Source organism: Macaca thibetana, chromosome 11, assembly GCF_024542745.1.
Source record: "Macaca thibetana thibetana isolate TM-01 chromosome 11, ASM2454274v1, whole genome shotgun sequence".
In the NCBI taxonomy this organism is placed as follows: Eukaryota; Metazoa; Chordata; class Mammalia; order Primates; family Cercopithecidae; genus Macaca; species Macaca thibetana.
Window position 1 is genome coordinate 98,058,086 of NC_065588.1, and position 12,814 is coordinate 98,070,899.

The 12,814-nt window shown below is 39.9% G+C and overlaps 1 protein-coding gene and 1 non-coding gene across 2 annotated transcripts in view; both read right to left on the reverse strand.

The window, feature by feature from the left end:
* GNPTAB (N-acetylglucosamine-1-phosphate transferase subunits alpha and beta) overlaps positions 1-12,814 on the reverse strand; it is an 87,703-nt gene that overhangs the window by 14,099 nt on the left and 60,790 nt on the right. The window contains exons 9-16 of the mRNA XM_050750206.1: positions 12,441-12,620; positions 12,056-12,226; positions 10,032-10,155; positions 7,858-8,061; positions 5,960-7,062; positions 3,366-3,565; positions 2,929-3,148; positions 1,842-1,955 (exon numbers count right to left, since the gene is read on the reverse strand). Coding sequence (XP_050606163.1) covers positions 1,842-1,955; positions 2,929-3,148; positions 3,366-3,565; positions 5,960-7,062; positions 7,858-8,061; positions 10,032-10,155; positions 12,056-12,226; positions 12,441-12,620 — 2,316 coding nt within the window. The remainder of the gene's footprint in view (positions 1-1,841; positions 1,956-2,928; positions 3,149-3,365; positions 3,566-5,959; positions 7,063-7,857; positions 8,062-10,031; positions 10,156-12,055; positions 12,227-12,440; positions 12,621-12,814) is intronic.
* Positions 7,165-7,268, reverse strand: LOC126931867 (U6 spliceosomal RNA). The gene has a single exon (XR_007717976.1). It is a non-coding gene; the product is annotated as a U6 spliceosomal RNA (small nuclear RNA).

Consider the following 12,814-nt stretch of genomic DNA (forward strand, 5'->3'; position numbering starts at 1 on the left):
CATTGGCAAACAATTACTACGATTTATATAATAGAGAGTTTATAATGCATTTTTCACAAACAAACCTGAAGTACTTTATCCTACTGGATCATGCCAAAAACCCAAAAGAAACTGAAGTACATAGACAAGCTGCTCCTCTGTTATTAGCTTGACTGCATACCAGCTCTACATGAGGCATCTGGTGAATTCCCAACCCACAAGTAGTCTCATAGTCTCATTCTTTTTTTTTTTTTTTTGGAGACGGAGTCTCACTCTATTGCCCAGGCTGGAGTGCAGTGGCGCGATCTCAGCTCACCGCAACTTCCACCTCTCGGGTTCAAGTGATTCTCCTGTCTCAACCTCCTGAGAAGCTGGGATTACAGGAACCTGCCACCACACCCAACTCATTTTTGTATTTTTAGAAGATATGGGGTTTCACCATGTTGGCCAGGCTAGTCTCGAACTCCTGACCTCAAGTGATCTGCCCGCCTTGGCCTCCCAAAGTGGTGGGATTACAGGCATGAGCCATCATGCCCGGCTGATTTTTGTATTTTTTAGTATAGATGGGGTTTCACCATGTTGGCCAGGCTGGTCTTGAACTCCTGCCCTCAGGTGATCCACCCACCTGGGCCTCCCAAAGTGCTGAGATTATAGGCATGTGCCACCATGCCCAGCCCTAGTCTCATTCTTGACCTGCTGATTCCTATCTGTTAATCTCACTAGAGCAAATTCCTTTAGGGCTGATACCAGGTCTTTACTCCTCTATTTATCTCAACTTTATTAATTTAGTAATGTTAAGTCTTAGCACATTTAGAGAATTGGCTTTTAAGTGGCACATATCTATATACTAACCCATGCCATATGCTAAATTAATCTACATGTGATAGGCAATACTCATACTGTATGCTCTGATGGCTGCTATGCTGACCTCTTTCACCAATGGCTGCCACTTTTCACACTACGTCCCCTCATGAGGGAGGAGGTATCCTATCTGCAGTCATTATTTATACATGGCTTGAAGATTTGCAAGATAGTAATTTTTTTAAATACCATTTTATTCTGATTATGAAAGCAAAATCTACTCATTATAGAAAACGTGAAAAATTCTAGTGTACAAAAAGGATATTAAAAACTACCTGTGATTTAACCTACTGTCATTTCTGTTGTCTTTTGGGGTATGTGTGTTGTATATGTACTTGCGGGATTTCTACAGTTCAAATCATACTGTCTATATGATAGTACCCATTATTTCCCCCACCTAATTATATAAGAATTTTTCCATTTATCAGTAAAAAATTAACAGAAAATATCTAATGGCTGTATTATATTCATTTCATCAATTCTACGATTTTCTTCACATTTTAACTTCTCTGAAACTAAAATGTCTCTCATAATCTACAGTCTTCCAATTATTTCAGCTAAATGATATCCCAATGTAGTTGTGTGTTAGTCACCCACTGCCCCTACTGGTAAAATGGAGTAAGTGCCAGCATTAAAGCAATTGAGCTTTGATGAACGATGACATTCCACGTGATGAATATTTTCTTGATTGTTAAACCTCAGGATTGTTCTCTCTGGCCAATGAGAACAATCTGGGGCTATTTTCTGTCACCCTCAGCGAACAGGACATCTGTTTATGGAATACAAGCAACAAATCCAAATTACGCATCTATGGGGTGAACAGGAAGATTCCAAAGCAAGCTATGAATGATTCTGGATTACCTGTGCTACTATTTTGCAACAAAGCCATATAAAACCATAGAGCCTGCTTCTAGTTCTGAAGTGCTATACAGAAATGCTGTAAATAACACTTGATAAGGATGTACTTTCTGTTGTACATAAAAGTAACCCATTCCACTTACCAGATTGGGATCATAGTAGGCTTCCTGAGTTGGTGGAATATTATTTAGCTGAGTGATATCAGCAGGCAGCATTTTTGAGCAATTTATTAGCATGTGTTCCAGACCTGTCAAATCCTAACAAAGAAAAAGAAGAAGATAAACCTGTTATGTGCATTGGAAGTAATGACTGTGGTTTTAAAAATAAAAATTAAGTGAAAGCTTCCAAAAATGGTTTAAATGCTATCTTCAAAGAGAGTCTGACTACATGATTCTTAAGATAAAGGCACTCTAAGAGAAGCAGAATGAGACAATGCCAACACAAATATTTCATCTTCATCTCAAAGAACGTTCTGGCCTCTGAGATACCCATTTACACAAGGTGGTCCAAGGCTCAGGAGAAATCATGCCCTGCAGCTAGATTCATCTGGGCACCTCCATTAGTTAGTTTCCTACTCCTGGGACTAGAGGATGCCATGAAGGAAGGGCCTGGCTGAGCTCTCTGGTTAGCCACATCTGAAGTCCTAGAATGGATATACCACAAGAATCTTATATGCAGGTATGGTCTGGTTCTTTTCCAGACAATCAAGATCAATCTCTACTGAAAAACCTACAAAAAGTAATTTCATAAAATACGAACCTCAAATTTGGTTATAATTCTGGCACTAAAACAGACTAGCTATGAATACCCACAGTAAATATTAAGAGTTATTTTTACTTGCAATAAATTATGTAGGGGAAAAAGAGACATGGTCAGAATTAAAATTTTCTCTTTGTTTTGAGACAGAGTCTGACTCTGTTGCCCAGCCTGGAGTACAGTGGCACGATCTTGGCTCACTGCAACCTCCACCTCCCCAGGTTGAAGCGGTTCTCCTATTTCAGCCTTCCAAGTAGCTGGAATGACAGGTGCATGCCACCATGTCTGGCTAATTTTTTGTATTTTTAGTAGAGACGGGGTTTCACTGTGTCGCCCAGGTTGGTCTTGAACTCCTGAGCTCAGCCGACTAGGCCTCCCAAAGTCCTGGGATTACAGGTGTGAGCCACCGTGCCTGACCAGAATTAAAATTCTCATTTAAAACATCAAAAAGTTTAGAATAAGACAATACGACACCTGCAAACTTAATGGCAGTTCGTGAATTCTGGTAGCCAGTGTTCGGATTTCTCTGTCAGACAAGACACCAGATTGGTCTGTATCAACTTCATCAAAGACTTGAGATATATTCAGTGGCTGAACTGCACTCATGAGATAGTAAAAATAAGAGAAGGCAAACTGCATATCCTCAGAATGGCGCACTTTGTGAAATGACGTCTTGTCAAATTCTTCAGGGAACCTGTCCAAATATAACATATTACAAACTCTGGATATTCAAAGTATGTACCGTATCTAACATTTGCAGAGATGGACTTTTTTCTTTCGCACTTAGATCATACCTTTAACATATTAGTCATCAAATATTAGAGCCATAAATTTAGTATGGTAAATATGCAAACTTCAAGTAGCCTTAGTTCTGAACACAAGCCAACAACTCAAACACGAGGAAGACTTACATATCTTGCAGCTCTTGCATAACAATCCGGTCAATCATGTGAGGCATGTGAGCGGGGACTTTCCGTGATGTGAATCCAAACTTGCTATTTAGAATTTTATTTACATATCTGAGGGAATCTGCAAACGTATCTTTCAGTTGCCTCCCAGTATTTTTGCTATCAGTGAAGTATGCCAATTGTGTCTTCAATGACTCTTCTTCCTGAAAAGAGAATTCTACATGTAACTCAGCATTATGTTTAGTGCACAAGTATACTTTGTTACAAGACATTTTATATAATGTGGTAATAACTAGTCACGAACTCTCCATTAGGAGCAAATGCAATGCATGTTAACAAGTCACTTTAAGGATCTAAACTGGATTTAGCAGGACTCAACTGGATTTCAGTGCAAGTATCACCAATATTGGTTTGAGAACAACAGCTGTATGAGGGAGATCTACGTAACAACAGTCACATATGGAGGATATTCTTCAAGGACTGGTCATTGTGAGATTTCAAAGCCAATTCAATGCAACATTTAGAAAATTTATTTACATATAAATTTGATAGTACTTTCAGTAACAAGCTAATTCTGCAGATGATATCAAATGTGCAAGTCCTTGAGTTGTAAGCACAAGGACTAGAAACAAATTTGGTTTCATCGTATAATAGTTTTAATATTATAAAATCAAAACCAGTTAAGTGGCAGAACTAAATAGGCAAAGAAAATTGGTAAAGCATTCAAATACTTTACAGAAATACTTTTGCTTCTCAAACTGATAAAAATGTAAGGAGACTGATATTAACTGGTGTTGGTTAGACTGCAGTGAAGCAAGCACTCCTGTATACTTTTTGTGGAAATATGAAGTGGTACAACATTTCAGAAAGACATATTTAAAGTTTATATCTGCTAACCTAGTAATCCTAGCCACAGAACTAAAACTCACTGAAGTGTAAGATATATGTACAAGAGTATTCACTGCAACACTATTTGTAATCACAAAACATTGGAAATAACTAACCTGCAGCTATTAAAAAGAATAATGGCATTGGCATGGGTATAAATAAATAAATAAATAATGGCATTTGCCCACATACTACAACTGCAGGGAAATACATGTAAATTTACACTATATATATATATATTTCTCTCTATATAACCATACATACATATAGGTATGTTTGCATAGCTATAGAAAGATACTGGAAGAATACCCATCAAAGTATTAACAGTGATTATCTCCAGGAGGGAGACTGAAAAAGGAAGAACTTCCCTTTTTTTACTGTATTTTTTTGAATTGCTTGCAATTTTTACTACTAACCTATAATGCTTCTGTAAATTAAAAAAAAAAAAAAAAGGAAAGAAGCCAGGCATGGTGGCTCACGCCTGTAGTCCTAGCACTTTGGGAGGCCAAGACGGGCGGATCACCTGAAATCAGGAGTTCAAGACGAGCCTGGCTAACATGGTGAAACCCCGTCTCCACTAAAAATACAAAAAATTAGCTGGGCGTGCTGGCATGCGCCTGTAATCCCAGCCACTCAGGAGGCTGAGGCAGGAGAATCGCTTGAACCTAGGAGGCAGAGATTGCAGTGAGCCGAGATCACGCCATTGCACCACTCCAGCTTGGGAAAAAGAGCGAAACTCCATCTCAAAAAAAAAAAAAAAAGGAAAGGAAAGACAACAGGGGAAACTGAGGAAATAAACATCGTCAAGAACACTGCAGTCCTTCATTAGATCTGTAAATGCCTCATGTGCAAGGCACAAGATACTTCCTAAAATGCTGAGGACATAGTTCCTCCTTCCCCCTCTTTTCTCCCAGTCTTACACCCACTCGTGGCTGTGTGCCTTCACTATCCAGCCTAGACTGTGTATTTTTGTCTTGGTCTGTCAACTCCCACCTCTTTGAAGGTCAGTCCACAGGGAACTTCCTCCTGTATGCCTTCCTAGTACTTCTAGGCAGAGCTAAGGAGTCCTCCCCTCCGGATTTTTTGCCCATATCTCAACACAAACACACCTCTTTGTTATCTCCCCACAAATTTGTCTTCTCTACTGGTCCCTGAGCTTCCATGAGCAGTGGCTATGTTCCTGTCATCTTGCATTCCCCCGTGGTTAGCACCGTGAGAGCACTGAGGAGAGGTACAGATGACACCACAGCACAGTGGGGCCATGGTACAGGGGACGAGCACTCCAACTTTGAGGCTTGGCTCACACTGGTTTGCTGTTATAATGTTGGGGAAGCGAATGAACTTAATTGAACTCCAGGGTTTTTTCATCAGTAGAGCTGGAGAAATACCAGATCTGAAATGTCAAGACAAGACAACATACCACTTCCCGCTCTCCTTCCTCGAAGTATGCCCCTGGCTAAATCCCTTACTCATTCACACTTGGGCTGTTTCCTAAACTACAAAATGTGGATAACAATAATAAATACCTTCATGTGGCATTTTTTATTATTAGGGTTATTGGGCAAATTAAATGAAACCACATAAGAAAAGCATTTAGTTCCGTGGCCGGCACAAGGAAGTGCTGAATAAATGGTAGCTATAATGATATTATCACGAGATTTATTTACCCTTCCTGAGCATGAGAAAGAATGAGGCTGGATGGAACTTACATCAAGAAGATCTTGGAAATACTTTTTTTTCTCCCATGGCAAAAAGCCCAAGTAACTCTCCGTGTAATGCTGCAGCTTTCTTCCAAGTAACACTTCAGTAACGCCTATGTGATTTTCGGCATTTTCCTCCATTCTGTTGTTCTCTTTTTCTTTCCCTGTGATTTTCTTTTCTTTTGTCATCTGGCTTGCCAGTGGAACAATCAGAGATGAGAGCTTTTCTTTTGTCACATTTCCACCTACAGTTTTTTGGGTGTGAGTTTCCGATCTAAATCTTGCTGTGGTCTCCAAGTCCAGGGGTAGATTCTGACCCTGGTCATGACCATTCACTTTTACACTCACTGCAGGAAAAGTCAACCTCTGTAATCTTTCAGACACTCCTAAGCTGTTTGGCAAGATGCTTTTATGAACCTGTTTTTCCTGTGGAGTCACCAAACTGTCATTTGTTTCATCTGTTATTATAGCTTGATTTTTTACTTTAGCATGCTGTGAGTTCATCAGAAATGATCTCAGCAAGGCTGACTTGGACAAATTGTATCCTTTCAAAGTGATGTCTCCATGTTCCAGTTGCAAATCCAATTTATTGAGACTTAACTGGGCCTCTTTTGGAAGGAGTGAAATATTTACCAGGGGAATTTTCACCTCTTCCTGGGCTCTCCTGGTTGAGTTAACATCGTGTCTCCTGAACTTCGGGAAGCGTTTTTCTTTGGGAATATCCTCAAAAAGGATTTCCGCCTCCGGAAGAAGTGTTGTGGGACTAACTAAATTTTCGTAACCTTTCTGGGCCGTGGAATTCAGTTTTGGTCCCTCCCTTGTGTCCACCTCCACTGTTATCTGGATTTTGAACTCTTCGTCATTTCTATTTTGAAATGTGAGATTAAAATGTATTGTGGTGGCATTCATTCCGCTGTGCATTATGAGGTGGATGGTTTTCCACTTGTTGGCAATAGAAGCATGTCGAATTATTGGATTGTCACTATAGGCACCTTCAACTCCTCTTTTGGCTATTTCTGCAAAGCTGAAATAAGGCAGGCATTCACCTTTTGGAATAATATAGTGAGTCTGGTTTGGGAGAAGGGTCACTTTATACAATTCATGAAAATGATCTAGAGGAAAAAACAGAAACATGATTTTTTTTAAAAACTAGGCATTTTTCCTCTGTTTTCCTTTAATTCTTTGGGTCTGAGTTTTCACTTTCTTTAAAAAAAAATAATAGGGAATGCATCACAAATTTGCACGTCATCCTTGTGCAGGGGCCATACTCACGCCTAAACTGTTCTAATTTTAGTATACGTGCTGCTGAAGTAAGCACTGAGTTTTCACTTTCTAAGAGTGACTTTAATTTCAAAATAATTAGATATCCTAATACAACAGTTACTGGTACAGGGCTCATTTCACTATCTGAGGCAGTCACAATAATTACCATGAAATAGTGATCCTGACTCACTACAGAGATATGGCATGATTCTTAACAATAAATTACAATAATCAATTTCCATGTTTTTATCCATTTGAAAAAAACTTTCTGCCAAAACAAATTCCATTTATATGTTACCAACAAAATCCAGGATTTGAACCATCTTTATTTAATGAATTATTGATGGATATCAATAATTTTTTGTTTCCAAATTAAAACTTCACCACATATTTTCAGCTAAGGTAAATCTGCTTGGTCAAAACAAAACAAAACAAAACAAAACACCAGACTGCAACAATAACACTAAAGAAATAACACTCTTTAGTGATTTCTGTTGTTCTCTTACTTTTATAACAAGTCTGAATGTAAGGCTGGAAAAAGAATACACAGAGAATCATTATTGTAAATAACAAAAGCCATTCAAAACTCTACCTGTCAAGAACTTTTTATCCTCCTATTCTTGTTTGTTTGGCAGTAAACATACCTTGCCCACAGTCGCCAGCATCAAACCCACAGGACAAGACATTGCACGCTTGGTCACAGAACTTATCAGCAAGCCAGGAATTTGCACATCCCTGATTACAGTAAGAGACACTGTTTATTCCTCCACCAAACTGCCAGGGCTGTCCAACTCCAATACTCCCAGTACCTCCACCTCCTGCAATATAGCGACTCCCTCCACTGTTACCTGTAGAGCGGAGGAAGAAGAGGGAATCTTGCTGTAATTACAATTTTGAAAGGCAGTTCTGAACTGGGCACGGTGGCTCACGCCTGTATTCTCAACACTTTGGGAGGCCAAGGCGGCTGGATCACCTGAGGTCAGGAGTTTGAGACCAGCCTGGTCAACATGGTAAACCCCATCTCTGCTAAAAACACAAAAATTAGCTGGGCGTGGTGGTGGGCACCTGTAATCCCAACTACTTGGGAGGCTGAGGCGGGAGAATTGCTCGAACCCAGGAGGTGGAGGTTGCAGTGAATCAAGATTACTCCACTGCACTCCAGCCTCGGCAACAAGATTGAAACTCCATCTCAAAAAACAAACAAAAAAGACAGTTCCTTATTTCATATTAATGTTTTCAAGGTTGATGTGTAAGTTTTAGTCAGAAAAGGTTCACCTCATTCTTTAGTAAAAGATTTCATGTACCTTAAGAAGAAAATAAACTGAAAAGGGAGTCACTTGACAGAAGTGTAATGAATAGGCCCTAGCATTTTGTAGCTATGCAACCTATAAGTACAGGCCTTACATTTGCTCAAGCGGCACATGCTGACAGAAATGGAGGAGCACGAAACGCCTGTAAAACTTTGGGAGGCCGAGGTGGGCGGATTATCAGGAGATCGAGACCATCCTGGCTAACATGGTGAAACCCCGTCTCTATCTAAAAAAATAGAACTGTAGTCCCAGCTACTCGGGAAGGCTGAGGCAGGAGAATGGCGTGAACCCGGGAGGCAGCTTGCAGTGAGTGAGGTGCACTCCAGCCTGACTCCGTTGAAATGGAGGAGCACCCAAAGACTTGTCAGAACTGCCAAAAACTTGTCCAAATGTGGGTATCGTGTTTGATACCCCTTGTTATCAAATGCTAATGTTCTAGTAGAGACTGACTTCTCTGGTCTACACAGATCTACTTTGCACATCTGTATTCTCTCCCCACAGTTAAAGAGCATCTGACATATCTGACTGAAATACAACTTGAAGCTTTGTTTTCTCCAATATGCAAACATTTCCAAATCCGTTTCTTCATATGGAAATGGGGATGATAACATTTGTGTACATACTCACTCTCAGGTGACAAACAAAATTCAAGTGAATATAATGAATAATGCTGTATACATTTAATGCTTTATAATTGAAAGGCAGTAAGTAAATGTAACAAATTGCTATTATCAGTAAGTCAAAATATAAGTATGTGAGGGAGGGAGAAGAGTTGCTGAGGAAAATACTTATTTCTTTTGCAACTCTTTAGTCATTCTGTAACCTATCATAATCTGCTGCTGACGGCAACCAGCAGTGAGCTCCTATAAGAACCAGTGAGAGTGATGCTTGCTCTTGGGTTTATAGAACTAAGTATATTCCAGATTTTCATATTTTAAATAAGATGACATTTTCAAGTGTATTTTCTCTTGTTCAATGCCCTCAACAACGAATAAACTGGGCCACATGGGAGCACTAATTACCACCTCCAAAGAGTGTACTGATTACTGATATATATATATATATACACACACACACACACACACACACATTCATATATATATATTTTTTTTGAGACAGGGTGTCACTCTGCCGCCCAGGTTGGAGTACAGAGGCACAATCACAGCTCACGGCAGCCTCGGACTCCTAGGCTCAAGTGATCCTCCTGCCTTAGCCTCCCAAGCACCTAGGACTATAGGTGTGCACCACCACACTTGGCTAATTTTTTTTGATAGAGATGGGGTCTTACTATGTTGCCCAGGCTGGTCTTAAACTCCTGGCCTCAAGCAATCCTCCCAGCTCAGCTTTGCAAAGCACTGGATTATAAGCTTGAGTCACCATGTCCAGCATTACTGATTCTTTATTAATACATAAAGAATGTTTGGTTACGTCTATAGTACATGTTCAATAATGATTAAGAAGAAAATATTCCATAAAAATGAACGAACGACAGTTTAACACATCCTTACCAGAGCAATCGCCACCATCCCAATCGCAGGCTGAATTATTACAAGCCTTGTCACAATAGCCATCTTTAATCCAGGAACCGGGGCAGCCCTCGGCACAGTTTGGCACAGGCCACGTCAAATAAACCTACGATAAAACCAAAGAGAAAATAAAATGACTTCTGGCTTCTGATACGTTTTATTCTTAAGATTCCCTTTATAAAAAGAAATTAAGTCTCTAGAAAGATTAAAATTTTCAAAGGGCTGAGTGTTCACACTCACAAGCGCTTTAAGTTTGCCTGTACCTATAGTTATTGTTTAGATCCTGCTGTGTTGACCATTCTTACTGAGCATACTTACTTTTTTCCATTACTCAAGGAAAGCAGACAAGGATTCAACTCATGGATTAGCCTCTCACAACATGCTTTGATAATCTACTGTGAAATAAAGTAACACCATGCCAGACTTGACTGCAAGTACCGAAGCATGTCAAAGCTGGTGGGAAGTATGCACGGTCACTGCTTTTCTGCAACAACTATCAGTAGCTCATCAGTGTATTTGTGCATAATCTTGTCTCAAGGCTGAGAGACAATATCCTCTATCTTCATGCATAAGGCCCTGTGATAAATTAATCGGCACAGCATTCTGAGCTGTGCATTCACCTGCTCTAAAAATGAGTGATGGGGTACATGGTTACTTTTTAAATTCAAAATCATTGAAAAAAAATACACTCCTCTTTAAAAATCTCTGTGCCTTTGCATATTCTGTCTAATTGGAATATCTTTTTTCACCTAAACTAACTCTTACTTGTTCTTCAAAGTACGTGTCAATTCGGATGGGCATTCTTCCTATCCCATCTGATTTAAGCCTCCTATGCTCACATGCCTCAGCACCAAGGCACACCTGTCAGCAGGAAAAGCACTGCACAGTCATTGATCTTGTGTTTGTCCCCTTGTTAAGCCACAAGCTCCCCTTTTAGCCCTACAATCTGATACAGAGGAGACAGGTCAATAGGGGAACAGGAGAATGGGCCTGGTTGGGTAGCATAAACAATAACAGACAAAGTAGTTTTGTTATTAGCACTTAGTTGCAGAGTTTTATAACTTATAAGTTTACGGTGATAAGTCTCTAACTGATCACTGAACCCTTCCAACAATGCTACAAGGGTTTTTGTACTTTCCACACTATGCAGACAGAAAACACAGAAGTAGAGCCACTGCCCAAGGTCATCCTGAAGAGTTGGCCCCCAAGTCTGCACTCTTAACCACTTCTCCATCCCACCTCTCAACAAAGTTAGAGCGCAACAGGCTGCCTTAAATGAAATTTCATCTATAGCTTTCAGCACTAACTTGAGTTAACTTTCTATTTTGGCCCTTTTGCTGACATTCTAACCATGATTTTCTGTTTCACAGTGATTTTGCTTTTTCTGCTATCGTAGTAGTAGAAAATTTAGATGGTCAGGGAAAAGTGAGGATCCTGGGTGTCTAAGAATGTAGCAAAGCAAATTTCTAACTGTAGTGTTCTTCTTAATTGTTGACTTCTGAGCTTAGCACTCAAAAATGATTATTTGATCATATATATATATTTTTTTTTTATTTTATTTTTCAAGATCAGGTTCTCACTCTGTCACCCAAGCTGGGGTGCAGTGGTACAATCACAGCTCACTGCAGCCTCAACATTCAGGCTAAAGTAATCTTCTCATCTTGGCCAGTGAGCCCCCACTCCCCCGACTGGCCCCCAACACCCAAGTAGCTGAGACTACATGAGTATTCCACTGGGCCCAAATAATTGTTTTACTTTTTGTAAAGTAAAACAATTTACTTTTTGTAAAGTAAAACAATTATTTGTCTCCCTGTGCTTCCCAAGCTGGTCTCAAACTCCTAGGGTCAAGTGATCCACCCACCTCTGCCTCCCAAAGTACTGGGATTACAGGTGTAAGCCACCGTGCCTGGCCTGTGTGATATTTGACTATAGTAGTATGTGCACTGATTTTCTGATTTGCTAAGTGACTTCCACACTAGACATCCCCCCTCCTCTTAGGCACTCACCTTTTGGCCTTTGGAGTGACTGTAAAAATCATCTGGCCAGACATCCTTCCCAAACATGACATCATCATTTAGGTAAATAAACTTCTGGGACAGCCCTTCGATGCGATGAATGTGACTTTCAATAGCAGGTGAACTAAAGGTAGGCAAGTGGCTCAAATTTCGAAAAACATCCTTTTAACAACAGCAAACAAAAAAAGAGAGTGAATGAGAGCTGTTTGGGTTTGGTTTAGTTTTTGAAAGGAAGGAAGGGAAGGCAATGAAGAGCTAAAGAAAGGCAGAAATGAAGGTAGAAGGGTACGGAGAATGAAATTATGGAAATCCCTGTACCACACTAAAGGAGCAGAATTAGAAACCACAGTCTCGTAATTTTTAGAAAGTCTTGTACCTGGTGTGTTACTATTGTCACTCGAGGATTGTCAAGGTTCAGCCAGGATGGAATCTGCCCGTTGGTGACAATGAAAATATTCCGAACCCATGGTGCATGCTTCTCAATAGATCGCAGTGAGTACCTCAGTTCTTCGTTATCTTCAAAACGACTGGCAGATATGTCTTCATCCTGCTTAGACTGAGAAAAACCCTTGGCACATGAAGATGTGAAATACCCCTTAAGTCATACCTCCTCCTCTTTGTCCTTTCCTTCTGCCCCATCTGCTCTCAAGGTGCTCTGGCAGACTTTTAACAATGGAGTCTTAATTTTAAACATTACAAAAAATGCAGAAGATCAGTATATATATTTTTAAACCCAAAATTCAAACAGAC